The sequence below is a fragment of the Balaenoptera borealis genome (genome assembly GCF_965194805.1).
Source record: "Balaenoptera borealis genome assembly, chromosome: 3".
In the NCBI taxonomy this organism is placed as follows: domain Eukaryota; kingdom Metazoa; phylum Chordata; class Mammalia; order Artiodactyla; family Balaenopteridae; genus Balaenoptera; species Balaenoptera borealis.
In genome coordinates this window covers 124300209-124319073 of record NC_138866.1, presented here as the reverse complement: position 1 = coordinate 124319073, position 18865 = coordinate 124300209, and the positions used below count along the sequence as shown (strand labels likewise).

The following is an 18865-nucleotide window of genomic DNA, read 5'->3' as shown; positions in this document are numbered from 1 at the left end:
GCCCCAGGAAACAATTTTGGGATGGAAAGCTGACTGAGAAGGTGTAGCCAGGGAGGTGGGAGGAGAACCCAGAGGGTGTGGGATCCTGGAAACAAAAGGAGGCCTTCTAGAACATGAAGCCGGCAGCACACCTGAAGCTGCTGAGGGGTCATTGGTAACCAGGTGCGAGCAATTTTCCTGGAATGATGGGTGCTGGGGTCAGACTGCAGTGGGTTTAGTGGAGGCACCTCTTCAGAAACTTGGGAGAAGAGGGAGAGGGCAGTGGCTTAAGGGAGACATGGGGTCAGTGAGGGATGTTTCAGGATGGAGGAAGTGGAGATGTTCATATGCCCAGAGGGAGTTCTGGAACAAACCTTGCACATCATGTGGGTTCCAGTTTCTCTCTTCGTCACCCAAGCCTAGCACAGTGCCCCTTGCACAGTGAGCACACAGCCAGGGCATGTCAGTGCTTAATTCACTGCCGTTTGGTCATGTTGTCACCACTGTGCTCTGCCCTGCGGGTCTTGAACCCATTCTTTTAAGGTAGCCGGGAACCTCCCGCCAAAATGAACCCAGCATGGCGGGAGACGGTGCAGCCAGTGTGCCTGGGAGCCCAGGTCCCTGGAGATATCAGCTGCTGCGTCTCGGAAGGGGGTCATCTTTAGACCCCTGGGGAGGAGGCAGTCTCCCTTCACCATCCTCTTCCCCACAGACTTGGAAGACTTGAGGGTGAAGGAGGGAAGGGGCGGCTGCTTGCTCTGCTCCTGTTTTATCAACGCCTAACCCCAGGGGGCGCCCTTGTGCTGCCTGCGATCACCCCTCAGCCTGTGCATGTCATCCAGCAAAACTTTCTTTTGCAAACCAGTTCAAGACTGCTTTCAGCCCCCGCAAATGTTCCTCACATTTCCGAAGTTCTCCTTGTAGCTGGATCCTGGACTCCATGTCTTCCTCTTGCTGCTCTAGTTTAACTGGGGGCTTGCAGAGGAGGGAGCCTGCAGCCATCTTGGCAGCAAAAACTTGCCCAAGGGTAGATCTGCTTCTTGAGGAAGCACTAGGGGTCAGCCCCCAGCGGCCTGGTGCCCACCGTGTGTATTCCTTAGGCCAGGCTGTTCCCCTAAGCCGTGCACCACCCCGCTCCCCAACGCCGCCAGCTGCAGCCTTGCAGGGGCACAAGCTCAGGGCGAGATGTGTGCTGCTCCCTTTTCCCCGGCTGGTGGGCCCAGCTTTGGGGATGGCTCTGCAGGGAGCAAGGGTGCCAGCCCCCACTCTGCTCACCAAGCAGTGAGCCAGGGGATCTCCCTCTGCTTGGGGAAGGGGTGCCTTTGAAAAATTTGCTCAAAGGCAGCTGATAGACTAGCAGGTGTTTCTGCCTGCGTCTCCCAGGGTTCCTAAACCCTAGGAGCCTTATCAGGCCTCATCCCAGGGAAAGAGGCTGATTCCCCTAAGGGGAGGGGCTCAGGCCTCAGGCAGCAGGAGGCCAGGGAGTCCTTGCTGCCACCTGAGCAAGGCAGGGCCTGGGCAGATGCAAGGGTCAGGACTTCCCATCCTCCCCTCGTGCTGCCTGAAGCCTGAGCCCCTTCCCTTGGGAGAAATGAGGGTAGTCCCTCCTGAGAGCAGGGCTTGCCGAGGGAAAAGATGAGGCCTCTGGGGTGGGAAGGAAGAGGGGCCTGGGGACCCGAAGGTTTACCTGCCCCTCTCAGCCTCAGTTTCTGCATCTGTAAAATGGCACAACAGCTTGGATTATAGTAAATAATAAATAAATAAATCCTGGAGATTTTGCCAAGACTCTGGCCTATCTTGATTGTCAGAGTGTCCTCATCTCTGGAAGGTGAGACTGGAATGAAGGAGGCTGAAAACCCTTAGTCCCAGGTGGGACAGAAGCACCTGGAGCTGAGGGTCCAGGTCCCTCAGTCCCACCCCCCTCAAAGCCCTTTGCAAATCTTGGGGGCAGGATTGCAAGGCTGTGGGCCCTGGGGTGGGGGTGGGTGATAAAAATAACCCGTCCTTAGTGCCCTCCTGCAGTTCTGTTAACAAAGCTCTTTCCAACGGAGCTTTGTAGCAGCTGGCTAGCTGAGACAGGCAGCACGGGGGCACTAGTTCCGCTCTCCTCCAGGCTGACTGAGGGCTTCAGCCAACGTCCCGTGGTTAGTAAGGGATAGTCAGAGGCCAAAAGGGGGACCTGACCTTTGACTCCTGATCTAACTCTCTTTCTCCTTGTTGCATCTGGGCATGTGGTCTCCCTGGGTTTACCCAGGGCATTGTCACCTTACACATCCCTGCCGTTCTGTTGGGTACTCCAGGGGAGTTTGTTAAAAAAAGGCATATTTCTGGACCCTGCACCCAGACATCCTGACATCCTGGATCTTCATGAGAGCCCAGGAATCTTCATTTTAAACAAAATCCCCAGATGTTGCTAAAGCAGGGGTCCTTGCCTGCACATTGAGACACACAGGCCAACAATGGGTTAGTCAGTCTGGGTGAGACCCGTGCTGGGGGCCGTGAGGTGGCAGGGCAGCGTGGCCAGGTCCCTACCTCCACAGACAGCAAAGGATGAAAAACCTCTGCAGGGGAAAAACCCCTGGGTGGAGTGTTTCAGAGCTGGGTTCTCATTCCACCTTTGACCCTGACTCGGAACAGCCAGTTCCAGGCCATTTCCCATCTACAGCAGGAGGCTGGCCCAGGAGCTGTTTCCCAAGCCATCTCCACAACTGCCTTTTGGCTGTTCTGTTTCCATGGGCTGGGCTAGGAAGGAAAGTCTCCCTCACAGGGTGGGTCCCCTGTGGATGGGCCAGCAAGGAGGGAAGGCAAATAGGTGGCCAGTGCTCCCACTGTTCACTTGCCTACCTGGTACCACCTTGACCCATAAGCCCATCAAACCTCCCTCCCTTCCTAGAGCACAGAGGCTCCGCCGGTGCTGTCTGCTGCCTGCTCCTCCCCTCTCTGGGGTTCCTGGCTGAGTTTCAGCCTGGCCAGCTCCCTTCCTCATCCCCCCACTGACTTTTTAGTAAATGCTGCTTTGTTTATAAAGCAGGATGATTCCTTTTAAATGAGGTAACCTAGAGTAGTCAAATTCATAGAGATGGAAAGTAGATGGTGGTTTCCAGGGGCTGTGGGAAGGGGGACAGGGGGAGTTGATGTTTAGTGGGCACAGAGTTTCAGTTTGGGGTGATGAAAAAGTTCTGGAGGTGGATGATGGTGATGATTGCACAACAACGTGAATGCACTTAATGCCACAGTTCACTTTTAGAAATGGTTAAAATGGTATAATTCATGTTATGTATATTTTACCACAATTTCAGAAGACAGAGCAGCAGCAGGGGGCGGAGGAGGAGGGATCACCTCCGGGCCGGGCCCTGTTCCCCTCTGTGCTGGCCTGGACTTCTTGCTTTGGGAGCCCCAGAATTGGGATTTTGAGGTGGATGTGGCTGGTGTATCATTTCAGAGCAGACAAATACTGAGTTTCAAAGTCAGCACAATTCGAGGGAGTGAACAGCAGCAAAAGAAACTAGGACAGTATCTGGTGTTCTTAACACAGCTTGAAGTACACTACACGGAGTCAAACACCTCTGGGTCCAAATGCCGACTCACCTCCCAATGGCTGAGTGACCTTGGGCAGCTTCCTTAACCTCTCTGAGCTTCAGCTTCCCCTTCAGTAAAAGGAGAATTGTGTGTGAGGAGGGCTGGCCCAGGATCTGCAACCTATTGATATGTACCAGATGGCAAATGTTAGTCTCATAATGAATTGGAAGATTTGTATTTTCTAACTCATCTCTCCAGCAGAAGGGGAAACTGAGGCCCAGAGAGGTTATTTGACTTGCCCAAGGCCACACAACCAGCCAATTACTGAGCTGTGACCTCAAGATATTGGACCCCAACCCAGATCTCTCTGCACCCGCTCGGAGCTGTGGTGCAGTTAAACGAGATTGGGAAGCCACGTGGAATGGGCATCAGGCTGCCACATGTAACCTATGTGTTCTCAAACATGGTGATAGACCTGGCTGCCACCAGCATCCCTCCTTCTCATCTCTTCAGGATAGTCCTTTATGAGGAAGACGCAAATTTTAGCAGCCAAGCCTTTTTGTGGCTTAAGTGTGGGTAGAGATCCCTAGACTTTCTACAGCTTTGCCACATTCAGATGGCTGGCCTTGTACTATAGGCATGTGGGAGCAGGGACCTCACCTGGTGTGAATTACTGTGAACTTCTCATCTTGGTTCAAGGAAGGGCCTACGACAATTGTACCAGGGTCATATGAGACCAGCTTTTAAGTATCTTCTTTGGAAAAGATGTACTCTTGGTGAGGAAACCGCCACAGAAGGCGGAGGCATTGGAGTGAGTTCCTGAGGGTTTTAAGGAATCAGACATGCATGCATTTGTTCATTCAGTCACAACTTGTAATCACTCAGTGTCACTATATGCCAGGGATTAGGGGTAAAGGAGAGAAATCAGACAGTGTCTCTTGAGCCTGAATTGGGGGATCAGGCAGATAGTCACCACAAAGTAATATAAAGTCCAAGGGGGGGAGGGTGGTGATTGATGTTCCAAGGCCTATAGGAACACCCAGGAAAGAGGCACCGAGCCTGGGGAGGGTAGAAAAGCTTCATGGAGGTGACCTTTGAGCCGTGGCCAGAGGAGAAGGCCTTTCCAAGAAGAGAAAGGGGAAAAGGCTCTGCTGGTTAGCACACAGGCCAAGATGCTATAACAAGAAAACCAAAAACACAGGGACTTGATTAAACAAGGTGGGGTCAGCAGTTAAGGCTTACATGGTGGCTTGGGGCTGGTGGGGGCCCAGCATGCTTGTTGCCAGCCCTCCCTAACTGAAGACACCTCCCCACCACACCTACACACCCACCTTCTAGTCTTTGGGAAGAGGGAAATAGGAGGACGAGCCTAATCCCTTAAAGGTCACAACCAGGAGGTGGTACACAGAGCTTCTCTCCTCATAAGCCATTGGCCAGAACTTGGTCACATGGCCACTCCAGATGCAAGGAAGGCTGGGAAATGTAGTTTTTATCTGGGTGGCCATGCTGAAATTCCAATTATTGTATAAGGAGAGGAGAGAGATTGGGGGTGGGGGGAAGTCAATGGGGGAGTCAAAGCCACATGCAAAGACAAGGCAAAGGAGAAAGAGCTTGCATGTTTGTAGATTTGCAAGTGGTTTGTGACGTGACAGGAGTGCAACAGATGACTGGAGAAGGAGGCAGGGTCCCGAGTATCATTCCAAGGATTCAGAGTGTATCTGTATGTAACGGGAGCATTGAAGGTGCTTAGCCAGGGGCTGGCACAGGCGGTGACGCAGACCTGAGCTGGGGCACTCAAAGCAGGCGTGGAGAGAGCACGTGGGCTGAGGAACACTTACGGGATGGTGAAGACTTCTCCCGTTATTGAACAGGAAGCAGAGCCCTTGATTCCGAGCTCTGGAATCCTCTCCGCCGGGAGGAGGGGGCAGGGAGAACAATAACCATAACCTCTTTTCTCACTTCCTCTCAGACTGTTCTTCGGATTGTGGTGCTCGGGATCTGGGATTACATTGAAAACAAAATAGAGGTAAAGACCAATGTCCATCTGCACCCCCCAAGCCAACCATCCTGGAAGCCAGGAAATGTCACTGTCCCATCCATCCCAGGGTGGGAGCCATCAACAAAGGCCAGCTCCGTCCCACACTGGACACAGGAGTCTGTTCAGCTGTGCCTTTGGGTGGATGGGGAGAGGGGGCAACTGAGAAAGTTTCCAGCAAAGGAATGGTCTAAAAAAATCTCCTTGACGTTCTGCAAAATTTAAAAAGTTATTCCTTTTTTTTTTTTAACATCTTTATTGGAGTATAATTGCTTTACAGTGGTGTGTTAGTTTCTGCTGTATAACAAAGTGAATCAGTCATACATATACATATATCCCCATATCTCCTCCCTCTTGCATCTCCCTCCCACCCTCCCTATCCCACCCCTCTAGGTGGTCACGAAGCACGGAGCTGATCTCCCTGTGCTATGCGGCTGCTTTCCACTAGCTATCGGTTTTACATTTGGTGGTGTATATATGTCCATGCCATAAAAAGTTATTCTTGAATCATTTTGGAAAGCTTTTGAAATGTGTTTTAAAACAAATCCACTCTAAAATGGCCCCATGATCAGAGAGCTGAGTGGGGGAACCATAAAAGTGTTTCTCAGCCTGGGTTTCTGCAGAGCAAACCGGTTGCTCTGTTTTGTATAAAGCAGGTGGGTGTGGTGGGTGGAGATGAGGTGCGGGGGAGGCTGGCTGACCCCCAGAGTTTGGTGCGCACAGGACAAGGCAAGGCTGTCAGTGTCTGCTGCCCACTCCTTCCTCACCACCCCATTCCCCACCACACACACTTTTTAGCCTCTTTGGGCCAAATGCTGGGAGCAGACATAGAGGCCTGGCCTGTGGAAGTCTCAGACCAGACCAGGCTGGAACAGGCAGATGGAAGGGCAAGGCCCAGAGCTGAAGGGCAGGCAGGGTCCCCTTCTCTCCGACCTTTGCCTCCATGCAGGGTTAGAGACTCAGCACCAGCACCAGATGTAGATGAGATGTGGGCTCTGGGCTGTTGCTTCCCAGGGGGAAGGGACCTGCCTTCAGCCTCCACTGCCAGTGAGGGATTCAGTGAGGCCAGCGCAGGAAACCTGCGACACGGGATGCAAGCCCCATCCTGAGAAGGGACAAGATGCTGGAGACATATGCTTGCAAAAGAAGCTTGGAACAGCCCAAGGCCGTCTGAACCAAGGCTGGCAATGGGCTGAGGTCACTTGGAGGAGAGAGAGTGCTCAGGAGCACGTCTGGGGTGGGAGCCCCCTAAAGACTAAGGAGGGTCACGAGAGGCAGCCAGGGATGGGGGTGAACTTCTGAGGGGGGTGCAGGGGGTCATTGGCCAGCCCCAGCTGCTTTACCTGACCTGGTCTCTGGTTCCAGGACATTCAGGAAGTTGGCCCAGGGCACTGAAATCCACCTCCTCTCACAGGTGTTTGACGGGGCTGTGATCATCCTGTCCTTGGCCCCGATGGTGGCGTCCACTGTGGCTAATGGGCCCAGGAGCCCCTGGGATGCCATCAGCCTCATCATCATGCTCCGGATCTGGCGGGTGAAGCGGGTCATTGATGGTGAGTGGCCCAAAAGGGGTGAGTTCGAGGCAGGAAGGATGGTCTCTGGGGTCTCTCATCCCCTTATCAGGGTACCCTCTCCCTGGTTTCCAGCCCCATGTCCCACCCTGTGAACACTGTGGGTTTTGACATCTTGTCAGGGAGCCCCTAATCCAGAGTCCTCATCAAACTGAGATGTGATCGGGTCCAGCTTTGTAAGGCCCACACAGGAAAGGCACTGGGAGATCATCTAGTCCATTCCTTTCATTTCACAGTTGGGGAAACTGAAGCCAAGAGGGATGAGGGTCACACAGGAAACCAGCTCTGAGTCAGCAGTGAAGCCCAGGACCCCTGATGCCCACCAGTGTTCTACTTGCTGTTCAGCTTCCCCCATCTGCACAGGCTCTGCTCTTGGCTCTGCCCCTGAGGGGCTGCCACTGGCTGGGAGCTCATGGGGCCCTGTAATCCAGAGTCCAGGCTCTCTCTCTGGGTCTCAATGTATGTCTTTTATAAGTAGGATCCACTGTGAGTAACAGAGACTCAGAATAGCAGTGACTAAAACAAAACAGAAGCTTATTTCTCCCACATGAAAGCCTGGGCCAATAAGGTAGGCAGTAGGCAGTTCAGGGTCAATAAGGAGGTAGGCAGTCCAGGGCCAATAAGGAGCTTCTGAAGTCATGATTCCAAGTTCCTCTTATTTTGTTGCTTTGCTGCACATAGCCTAATTTCCAAAGTCACCCTCACTGTTCAAGATGGCTGCTTCAGTGCCTGCCATCACTTCCTCATTTCAGCCAATAGGAAGAAGGAAGGGAGGAAGAAGATAAAGAAGCAAAAGGAAAGCCCAGCTGCCTTTTCTTTTTATACTTCTTTATTGAGATATAGTTCACACACCGTAAAACACACATTTAAAGTACACAATTGAATGCTTTTTAGTATATTCATAGAATTGTGCAAACATCACCAAAATCTAAGTTTGGAGCATTTTTATCACTTCAAAAAGAAACCCTTACCCATTAATTAGCAGTCACTCCCCATTCCCCTCCAGCCTTAAGCAACCACTAATCTACTTTCTGTCTGAATAGATTTGCCTCTTCTGGACATTTCATATAAGTGGAATCATATATGTGGTCTGTTGTGTCTGGCATCTTTCACTTAACATAATGTTTTCAAGGTTGATCCATGTTGTAGTATGCATTAGTACTTTATTCCTTTTTATTGTCAAATAGTATTCTATTGTATAGATATACCACATTTTATTTATCCATTTGTCAGTTGATGGACATTTAGGCTGTTTCCACTTTGGGCTGCCGTGGACACTCATGTACAAGTTTTTGTATGGACATATGTTTTCATTTCTCTTAGATTCCTGGGAACAGAATTACTGGGCCATATGGTCACTCCTAGTTGAATATTTTGAAGAACTCCTGTTTTCCAGAGCAGCTGCCCCATTTTACATTCCCACTAGCAATGTGGGAGGGTTCTAATATTTCCACTTCCTCATCAACTCCAGGTCCCTTTTAAGGAAGGCTTCTGGAAGCCGCTGCACAACACCTGCACTTGCATCCCGTTGTCCAGGATGTAGTCTGATGGCTTCTCACAGCTGCAAAGGAGACTGGAAAATACAGTCCTCATACCAGCATCTGTGCACACAGGCAGAATTAAGGGTTCTTCTATCACTATGGAAAAGGAAAAGAAACGGTATCTTAGTCGTGATGGGTTAGGGTTCTAGCCCTCTTACAGTTTCTGGGTGCTGTTGGGTACCTGACACCACCGCCCCCACCCCAGATCTTTCAGGAACCACACCTGGGCCTGAGCCTGCTGCTGGCTGGATGCTGGGACCAGCCCCTCCCCCACCAAGCCCTGCCGCTGCCAAGCTCCTCACGGGGCTGTCTCTGTCTTCCAGCCTACGTCCTGCCTGTGAAGGTGGAGATGGAGATGGTCATCCAGCAGTACGAGAAGGCCAAGGTCATCCAGGACGAGCAGCTGGAGAGACTGACGCAGATCTGTCAGGAGCAAGGGGTAATGCATGGCCACTCTCACTTCTGCCCAGTTCCGTCCAGGGCTGAGGACACTAGTGGTTTTGAAAGTCCCCCAGGGTGCCAGAGCTGCAGGTGCCCTGAGGTCAGCGACCTCCTCCAGCCCCTTCACAGACACATGGGGAACCTGAGGCCCAGAGTGGGGAGACGTGTCTCTAAGGTCACTCGTGCCCAGCTCAGCCCAGCCAGGCCGGGACTCCGCCCTGGCTCTAAGGCCAGGCTTCTTTTCATCTCTCTGTGGTGACCAGTCAGCTCTCCAACCTGAACCGACTGAGTCAGCCCCTCAGTTATCAGGGTCTTCTGGGCACGGTGGTCTCTGAAGCAGGGGTCGGATTCTGTGTACAGAGGTTGCTGGGCACCGCTGTGGGCCAGTTGCCACCCAGGACCCCCAGACACACTAGAGAGGCTTCAGCAGCGCCCTCTGCCCTCTAGGAACCGTGGTAAAGACTCAGAGACAGGGACGGACCCTGCAAGGCTGTGCTGGGCAGAGCCAGGGGGACGGGCAACCGGGGCTTGGAGAAGGTCTGTCTGGGAATCCAGAGGCCTCACTCAAGGTCCAGCCCCCCAGTCCTCTGCTCCCTCCCCCAGGACTTCAGCCAAGTCACACACTTCTTTGCCCTCAGTTCTTTCCTCCCTAAGATGAGGGGACCACTCCCATGTGAGTGGGACAGACGCCCCTTCTATAGGAGTTTAGGGGAGGCGACTGGGGTGCTCAGGAGGTCAGAGGACAGCAGGGCCCTGCAGCAAGGCTGCAAAGCGCTGTAGAAACATAGCCTCGAGTGCAGGGAATGTTCTGGTACCAGCTGTGCAGGGTGGGAATGCCACAGAGCGACTAGCTCGCAAGGTGGTGGGAACGTGTGTGGGAGGATGGGCCCCCAGCCCCGAAGCCCTCGCTGTCGGCCTCCAAGGGTCCTGGCACTCACTGCCACGGGCCGTGCTTGTTCGCACCCGGAGCTGCTTCTCCCACTAAGCTGGATGCTCCCCTAGGGCAGGCTTCGTCCAACTCGTGTTTGCCCCCAGCCCAGCACCCCGTACGTGTGGGTCTCCTGGCTCCCCAGCCCCAGGCTCTCGTGGCTGGAGGAGGCGCTGGAGGGGGTGGGGAGTCTGTGGAATTACCCCACGGGGACACGCGGGCCGCGTCTTCCAAGTCATCCCCTTGGAATGTCTGTCCGGGAACATTTATCTACTTGGGGAACACCACGGCCTTTCACTTCAGCACAAAACGCTTATGAGTGACAAGAGGGGCCATCTGGGGACACAGTCCCCAGGGGCACATTGTCCATGGGGTCCCGGGAGTGGGGCCGTCTACACGGAGTGCTAGGCTGGGAAGAAGAATGCTCCGGTCCCGAAGCAGTTGGCATCAGCTTCGTGCTTACCCGTGCATCTGGTCAGCCAGGAGTGTGGACAGGGCTGGCCCCTGCCCTCACGAGGCTCTGGGTGACTCGGGGCGTTTAGCAGGCCCATGATAGACAGCAGCAGTCCCGTGTAATGCGTGCTTCAGCAGGGACACATCCGGGGCTCTGGGGGCGGCGGGGTGGACGGGTTTCCAGAGGCGCTGACATTGAGCCACGACCCCCTGGAGAAGGGCACCAGGTAGAGGGGACAGGTGAGGCACGAGAGTGGGCATCGTGCTGGGGGAATCAAGGCCGTTCAGGGTGTGAGCAGAGGGAGGGAGTGGGGGGATTTGGAGGCAGGCTTGGGGAGGCCCCGCAGGGCTGACCAGGGAGTTTGGGCTTCATCCAGTTGGGAGGGAAGAAGCCTGGAGTGTTAGAAGCAGGGACGGGGGGATTTGCTCAGATTTGAGTTTTTGGTGGATCTTTCTGGTCGCCTTTGGAGGACAGATGGGAGAAGCAGGAGTGGAGAAGGGAAGCCCGGTAGAGGCGGTAGAACCACCAAGGGGAACGGGGCCTGGGCTTGGGGCAGAGGGAGGTGGAGGGGTGAGGGAGAGGACAGCTCAAGTGTCATCCAGGACCTGGCCAGAGCGTGGTCAGGCAGCTCTCAGTCTGCTGTCTAATAGGAAAATGAATGCTCTGCTTCGCTGCATTTGGCCACGTGAAAGACACAGACACAGCGCCGCATCTGCCCTCCATAAATACATGGCCACGTTAACAGCCCACGTGCTGCGTGGCTGAGGGGAAGCTCTGATGGCAGGCCACCCCTCCTGGTTTCCACTGTGACCCCGTCCTGAGCCCCTGGGGACCCCACATTCCTGCCGTCCCGGTTCACGTCACCCTCTATATGTGGCCTCCTTCCCAGGGGTCTGGGCCAGAGGGAGACTCCCTTGGATTCTGCACAGGAAAGAGCCAATAAATAAAGACAGATTCCCTCTACGTACTGACATCTGGAAAAGAGATAAACAGAAACAAACCATTTTAATTTAAAAAACACCTGACGCCTGTCATCTTAGTTAAGACAGCAAAAAAGGGCCAGACGGGCTGGAATCCCAGCGGGCTGCCAGGGAGGCGGGAGGGGCTGGCCAGCTGCACGCTGGGTCACTGGGTTCTGCAGAGAAACCATGAATGCTGCTCTCCCAGAGCCGTGCCCGCTCCACAGGGTGGAGCACATAGACACCTCATTTTCAGCTGGATTTTAAGACCAGGCTTGGGACTTGACTGAGCAAAAAATGCCCTTAAAGAAATGTGAATGCTGGCTCGTGGAATGTCAGGGATGGCTAGACCCTTTGAGAGAATAGTGCCTGGAATGGTTAGGATGTTAGGGACAGACCTGAGTGCAAAGCCAGCTTGGCTACTTGTGGCTTTGGGCACCAAGGGAACCTCCGTGGACCTTGGTTTTCGTAATCTGAAAAATGGGGATAGTAATACAATCCTTGAAGGGTGGTTGTGCGATTGCTTAGCCTAAAGCCTGGCACATGATAAATCGTGACTCTGTGGGAACTAACCACCCATTTCTCCATGTAAACCCATTTTACAGTTAAGAAAATTGAGAAGTGGTGACTCGCCCAAGAGCACAGAGCTAAGAGAGGGCTTTTAGAGCCTGGAGTAGATCCAGGTGACCTATCTGTGAAACGTGTTCATCCCCAGCCCACCTTGCTTCGGGTCATGTTCTATGACATTTTTCTACCCATGTCACTTCTCAGGGCTCGGTGAAAACATTGATCAGATTGTGCACCAGGGTGTCTTTAAACCACTGCCTGAGGACAACTCTTCTCTTGCAGGCACAAACCTGGCTGCCCTCAGCTGCCTCAATAGCATTTCCAAAGAGTCTCTTGCTGCTGCCCTCACTCCCACCCCACCCAACCCCATTCCAGGTCATCCTGTTCATCTTTGTCACAAACTCTTGCTGTCTCTGTCTCTCCCAGCTGGAATTCTTAGGGCTTAATGAAGCAATTTCCCAACTGAATTTGTACATGCTACCTAAGAAATTGAAATTTACCCCAAATTCCAATGAAATGTGTAGAATCTCAGTTTAAACGAAACACTCACTTTGCGTTCACCTTGCTCTCTTCCTGGCATGTATTTGTATAACTATTTGCCAACACTTCACTCATCTTAGCTCTTTTTAAAAATAAACTGTATTTTTTAGAACAGTTTTAGATTTATAGGAAAATTGTGACGATAGTACAGAGTTCCCATATACCCTGTACCCCTTTTCCCCATTATTAACATCTTACATTAGTATCATGCATTTGTTACAAATGAACCAATATTGATATGTTATTGATTATGTTATTATCAAGGCCCACACATTGTTCAGATTTCCTTAGTTTTTATCGAATGTCCTTGATCTGTTCCAGGATCCCATCCAGAGCACCACATGACATTGAGTCATCATGTCTCCTTGGGCTCCTCTTGGCTATAAAAGTTCCTCAGACTTTCCTTGTTTGTGATGGCCTTGACAGTTTTGAGGAGTTCTGGTCAGGTATTTTATAGGATGTCTCTCTGTTGGGAATTGACTGATGTTTTTCTCGTGATTAGATTGGAGTTCTGGGTTTTGGGGAGGGAGACAGAGGTCCCGTGCCATTCTCAACCCATCATGTCAAAGGTACATACTGTCACTATGACATCACTGTGGATGTTGACGCTGAGGTAGTGTTTGTCAGGTCTCTCCGCTGTAAAGTGACTCTTTTTAAATTCATCTTAGCTTTTTTAGAAAGCTTAAATTGCTTCTTACTGTGACCCTGTGGAGACTCTTGGGTGACATGCTTTGCCAGCTTCTTGCATGAATATCTTGCACATTTTATCTTCTGTGCCACATGGCATCTCATTCTTACCACAGGCCACGCCCAAGGTGCCCCAGAACCCCCCTGTGTTATAGATGAGGGGCCCCTGGATTTGGCAGATGGAGGAATCAGAGGCCAGTTAGGAGATTAGGATGGCACAGGGGTCTCTTACACCTCATTCTAGTCCTTTCCTCCCCCTGGATCACGCTGGCCTTCTGGTCTTCACAGGGAGACAGGATTCAGTGCTTCCCTCATTCCCTCATCTCTCCTGCCTACTGGGCTCACCTCATCCTTAGCAGATTCCTACCGGAAAGAGGAGCCCAGAGGGGCCAGGGTTGGGGCGGGGGGAGGGAGGGAGACCCTCTGTTGGTCAGTCTCACCTTTCCCAAGCCCTGGCTGACCTTCTGCAGCCTTCTTCCAGATGGCTCATTTCTGTGGTGGAAGCAGGTCGCCTCAGACCCCTGCATTCAACAGTCCTTCGGCTGGAAGGTCATTCCCTTTCACTTTTATTTTGCTCTGTATCTGGACTTTGTTCTCTGCCCGTCCAGCCAGAATTTTCTTAGGCGGAGAATTTTCATCTCTCTGGTACACAGATGGATTCCAGAGGTGGGGTGCTAGTTCCTGTCCTTCAGAGAGATGGTAGGAACTTTTTGTCTCTTTCTTTGTACTGGCTGCTTCAGAAATCAAAGCTGTTTTAGATGCAGTGGTTAAATCAATGCGATGATATATTCTTCCAGCTTGTCTTAAGAAACCACTTCTGAGGTTTTAGTACATCCCCTGCCCAGGACCTTGCTCTGATTCCAAAACACATTCTGAAGTCCCCATTGTACTTGCACTTTGCTCTACAAGCCTTGCAACAACTTTTGGTCCAAAATAATACGATCCAACTCAGCTCATGGTCGAAGTTTGTTTCTCTCCCCTGCTGGGCCCTGTGGGACCAGTTAAGTTCTTCTTCCTCAGCACCATCCACCCTGAGACCACTGGCAAAACACCCAGGGAGGTGGGGCTCAGTCTCAAGGGTGACTTGAGGCCCAGCAAGGAGGCCAGTGGAACTCTGTGAGCCCCTTAGGTCAGCCTTAGACCTGGGGCAGACGGTGGTCTCTGAAAGAAGAGTCCTGTGCGGGGGCAGCTTGGAGGGTGGAAAGCATCCTCTTACCGTGGGAATCAGCAAGTGGGATTCTAACCTCAGCTCCACCAACCCCTGGACCTCAGGATCCTCATTGGAAAAATGGAGGAAACAAGGCTTACGTCACAAGGATGCTGTGACTATCAGATTAATTCAAGTAATATATAAAGTCTGGCCCACTGGAGTCTCTCAGTAAATGTTAAAAAAGAGAGAGAACAAAAATAATACTAAATCATTTATATAATGGTGACCATTTACAAATGCACTGCCGCGTGTTTTAGCTCATTTTGACTTTGATGGTCAAAGTTGGCAGGCTAGGTATTATTAATCCTTTTATAGATGGAAAGGCTGAGTCTGAGAGAGGCTGCTGCCTGCCCAATGTCTCACTGTTTGTCGTGGGAGGAAGGGCTGGGGTGGAACTCAGAGTTCAGAAATACCAGAAATAGGGCATCTGTACAAGTCAGTGTTAGAATGAGTAACACAAGCTGCTCCATTAAACAAATCCAGACATCTCAGTGGCCGAACACAAGAGGAGCGCATTTGTCACCCACGCCGCAGCCCAGTGCAATTACTTTGGGGATGGGGTAAAGGGACACTGTTCCACACAGTCACTCTGGTCTCCAGGCTCTTCCCATGTCATGGCTCCTTCTTATTCCAAGTGTTTGGAGTTTTCTCCCTTCAGCCAGGGGATTAAGAAAGGGAGGGTGGAGAATTGTGCATAGAAGATTTTTTACTGGCTGGGCCTGAAAGCGGTGACATTGTTTCTGCCCCCATTTCGTGGGAGGACTCAGTTACACAATCACACCTAAGGCACCAGATGCTGACAAAAGTAGTCTGAGTGCCCAGGGAGAAAGCAGTCACCTGCACCGTCACCTAACAGGCTCACGATGTTTCTACCTCCATTCCCCCCTTCCCACTAGCAGGAGGTACCATCACAATGATTAATCCTTCCTGGATGATGCAAGTCTCCCTGGCCTGTTTCCTGAAGAAACAGGACGATAACCTGGACCCTAAGCGATAGGCATTCCCGCTGGAGGCAGGTGGGGGGCGGCGTCCACTCCACTGTCCTTCGAGGGCCAGCAGCCCCTTCAGCAGGTCCAGAACAGCAGGAAAGGGGTTCTCTCCTGGCTCTGGGGGTGTCGCTCGATGCTGGCTCATTCCAGAGAGCCCCCTCTTTTCTTGCAGAGACCACAAGCCCCCAGCTCAGCACAATAGTCTTTGTTACCCGGATTATTCAAGATCCCCACTGTGGGAAGTGAATTTTTTTTTTTTAAACATGGGCAGTGATTTGTAAAACAGCCGATAGCTTTAATGACAAGCCTATTTAGCTGATAAAATTAGCCATCAGAGGAATAACTTATGTTATCCTTTTGCCATAATTTAAATTTATGGCCAACTACCAGTCATCTTCACAGTGGATGGAAAGGGGCCAAGGTCGAATTCAGCTTCACCCTGCTCCTAAATCATTAGTTTGCAACTGTCTCCTGAGTTTTATTGTTACCAACAATGGCGAAACTAATGGAAATAAACATTGGATGCCATCCCAATAGCAGATGGGTTTGAAGGCAGGGCAGTCTGTGCAGACAGCACTAATAGGATGGAAGAAAATTATTGCTATTGCATTAGATACCATCGAGCTTCTGGCCAAAGTGTGCATTGATCAGGCCAAGGCCCTGTCAGTTGTACTTCACAAACCAGACCATTAAAGGCAGAGATGGGCTGGGTGTGCCCACCCTGCCGCCCCCGGGGTCTGGCCCCGCCTGGGCATGCATTAAAAGCCCAGCCCAGTGTAAGGGGCCTGACTCACTCCAGTAATTCACGCTGAGGGCTTCCCTGTGGATCCCAGCAGATCTGGTCAGGTTATCTGATTAGAAATACTTAGCTAATAATGTGCATTAAGAAGGGCTGTGACTGCACTTTCCTTCTTCCCAATCACAGGATGGTCTTTTTTTCCCCACTGGACCAGTTTGCCAGTGGAAAATTTGCTTCATTTTATCCTCAAAGCCACCGTGCACTTTCTCTCCCAGAGGCCCAGGCCCACGTGAGCCTGGAGAGCCTGAGTGCTATGGGTGTTTCTCCTTATCTGTGTTTAGCAGTTTGACTATAGGGTTTCTAGGTGTGGGATTTTTGTATTTATCCTCCTTAGGGTTCTCTGAGTTTCTTGAATTTGTGGGTTGGTGTTTTTCATTAGATTTGCGAGGTTTTGGGCCATCATTTATTTATTGCTTCTGTCCCATCCTATCAGTCTCCTTCTGGAGCTCTAATTACATATGTTAGACCTTCTACTCATGCCTCACTTTTTCCTTATACCCTATCTGTTCCCCCATTCTCTCTCTTTTTTCTTTTTCTGGATGTAACTTTTTTTTTATATAAATTATTTATTTTTATTTTTGGCTGCGTTTGGGTCTCCGTTGCTGTGCGTGGGCTTTCTCTAGTTGTGGCGAGCGGGGGCTACTCTTCATTGCGTTGTGCAGGCTTCTCATCGCGGTGGCTTCTCTTGTTGCAGAGCACGGGCTCTAGGCACACGGGCTCTAGAGCGCAGGCTCAGTAGTTGTGGTGCACAGGCTTAGTTGCTCCACAGCATGTGGGATCTTTCCGGACCAGGGATCGATCCCGTGTCCTCTGCATTGGCAGACAGATTCTTTTTTTTTTTTTTTTTTTAAATGGATGACCACAACAGAAGCAACAATGATTGCAATTACCAAACATGAAAAACACTCATGCTATGTCATAATACTGACATTCAGTCCAGTAATCCTCCACTGTAACAGCTCCTTTACTTTGCAGTGAAAGTTGATTTGTATATTCTTTGCCTCTGAGTCCTTGTGGGATTTTTTTTTAAATTCAAACAGAAAGTCACAAAAATTATAATCATCCTCATCAGTTCACTCAGTCCCATGTAATTAATTTTTTTTTTCATCTTGATCTTTTGTTAGCACTTTTATGAGTTCATCAGTTTTTCATTAGAGTTCTGAAAATGCTTATTCATTCAGTTCAGCAGTACAGTCAGTTACCAGAAACCTGTACTTGTCAGAGTCTTTTCCATGAATTCCTTGAAGATGAAACCCTTTTATAGGAACATATTTGCAAGAGCATCACAGTACACCCAGAACTGTCTGTTAATGACAAAAGACTTAAAAATGACCACGGTTAAAGATTTGATGAAAGTTCATAATAATGCAATTGACAAGGAAATTTAGTTATTTCTGAGATATACATTTTAAAGTAATAACTAGAATTATGACTTATAACATTATACCAGAACATATAAGATTTTTAGAAATTTCATGTAATGTCTGAAACATTTATATTAACATATTTCCATACAAATAACCCAATGAAAGTTTAGTATTAGTTGTTTTGTTTGTTTTTTTATACTGCAGGTTCTTATTAGTCATCAATTTTATACACATCAGTGTATACATGTCAATCCCAATCGCCCAATTCAGCACACCACCATCCCCACCCCACCGCAGTTTTCCCCCCTTGGTGTCCATATGGGCAGACAGATTCTTAACCACTGCACCACCAGGGAAATCCCTGGCTGTAACTTTTAATATTTTTCTATAGACCTATCCTCAAGTTCAACACCCCTGTCTTCTACTGTGTCCAGTCTGCTGTTAAACCCATCCAACTGAGTGCTCAATTTCAAATATTGTATATTAAGGTCCTAAAAGTTTCATTTGATTCTTTTTATAGGTTCTATTTCTCCACTGAAATGCTACAACTATTTTGTCCATCTTTTCCCATACTTTTCTCTAACTGCTTTATGATTTGATAATCGATCACTTTTTCCTGCTTGGTTGCATGAATAGTAATTCTTATTGTGCGCTACGCATTGTTGATGCATTTTAGAGGTTCTGGGTTACGTTATCTTTCTCTAAAGAGTTGGCTCTCTGACAGTGGGGCATTTCCGTAGGAGCAGGGTATGGCCCTGAAGACAGCACCAGGAATTAACTGGCTCTTGCACTTTGTTCCCTCCCAATTAGAGTTCCAGAGCCAGCACAGAGCTTGTTATAGACCAGAATTCAGCTGCTCCGTTAGCCTCATTGAACACAGTGAAACTGAGGCCCAAAGAGGAAAGGAGACTTACCAGAGTGAGGGAGGGGTGATGGGCCGTGAGTTGAGGCTCCTCCTCCAGCCCTGGCTTTTTCCCCACGTGGGGGCCCTCCTGCTCTTTCCTGGCCCCCCATTACCATCAAGCTCCCCCATGTTCTGTTTGAGCTGAGTCACTTCCATCTCTCCCATAAGGCTTCAAGTTCCCTGACACAGGGTCTGGGGGGCTGGAAGCCAGAGACATGGGTTCTGGGCCCAACTTTGCTCTGATGCACCATGTGGTCCTAGCCTGTACCCCACGCTGTCCCCCAGCACAAAAGCCTCCTGCCCATCACGGGGCCTCAGTTCACCCATCTGACTGAAGAGGCCCTGCTCTCCTAGGACCCCTTGACCACCCTTCAT

The 18865-nt window shown here is 50.6% G+C and overlaps 1 protein-coding gene across 2 annotated transcripts in view; it reads left to right on the top strand.

Moving 5' to 3' along the window:
• Positions 1-18865, top strand: part of TMEM266 (transmembrane protein 266) — a 133275-nt gene that overhangs the window by 81459 nt on the left and 32951 nt on the right. For both annotated transcript variants that reach the window (XM_082386990.1, XM_082386989.1), the window contains 3 exons: positions 5468-5524; positions 6948-7086; positions 8969-9084. In XM_082386990.1, the coding sequence (XP_082243116.1) occupies positions 5468-5524; positions 6948-7086; positions 8969-9084 (312 nt within the window). The remainder of the gene's footprint in view (positions 1-5467; positions 5525-6947; positions 7087-8968; positions 9085-18865) is intronic.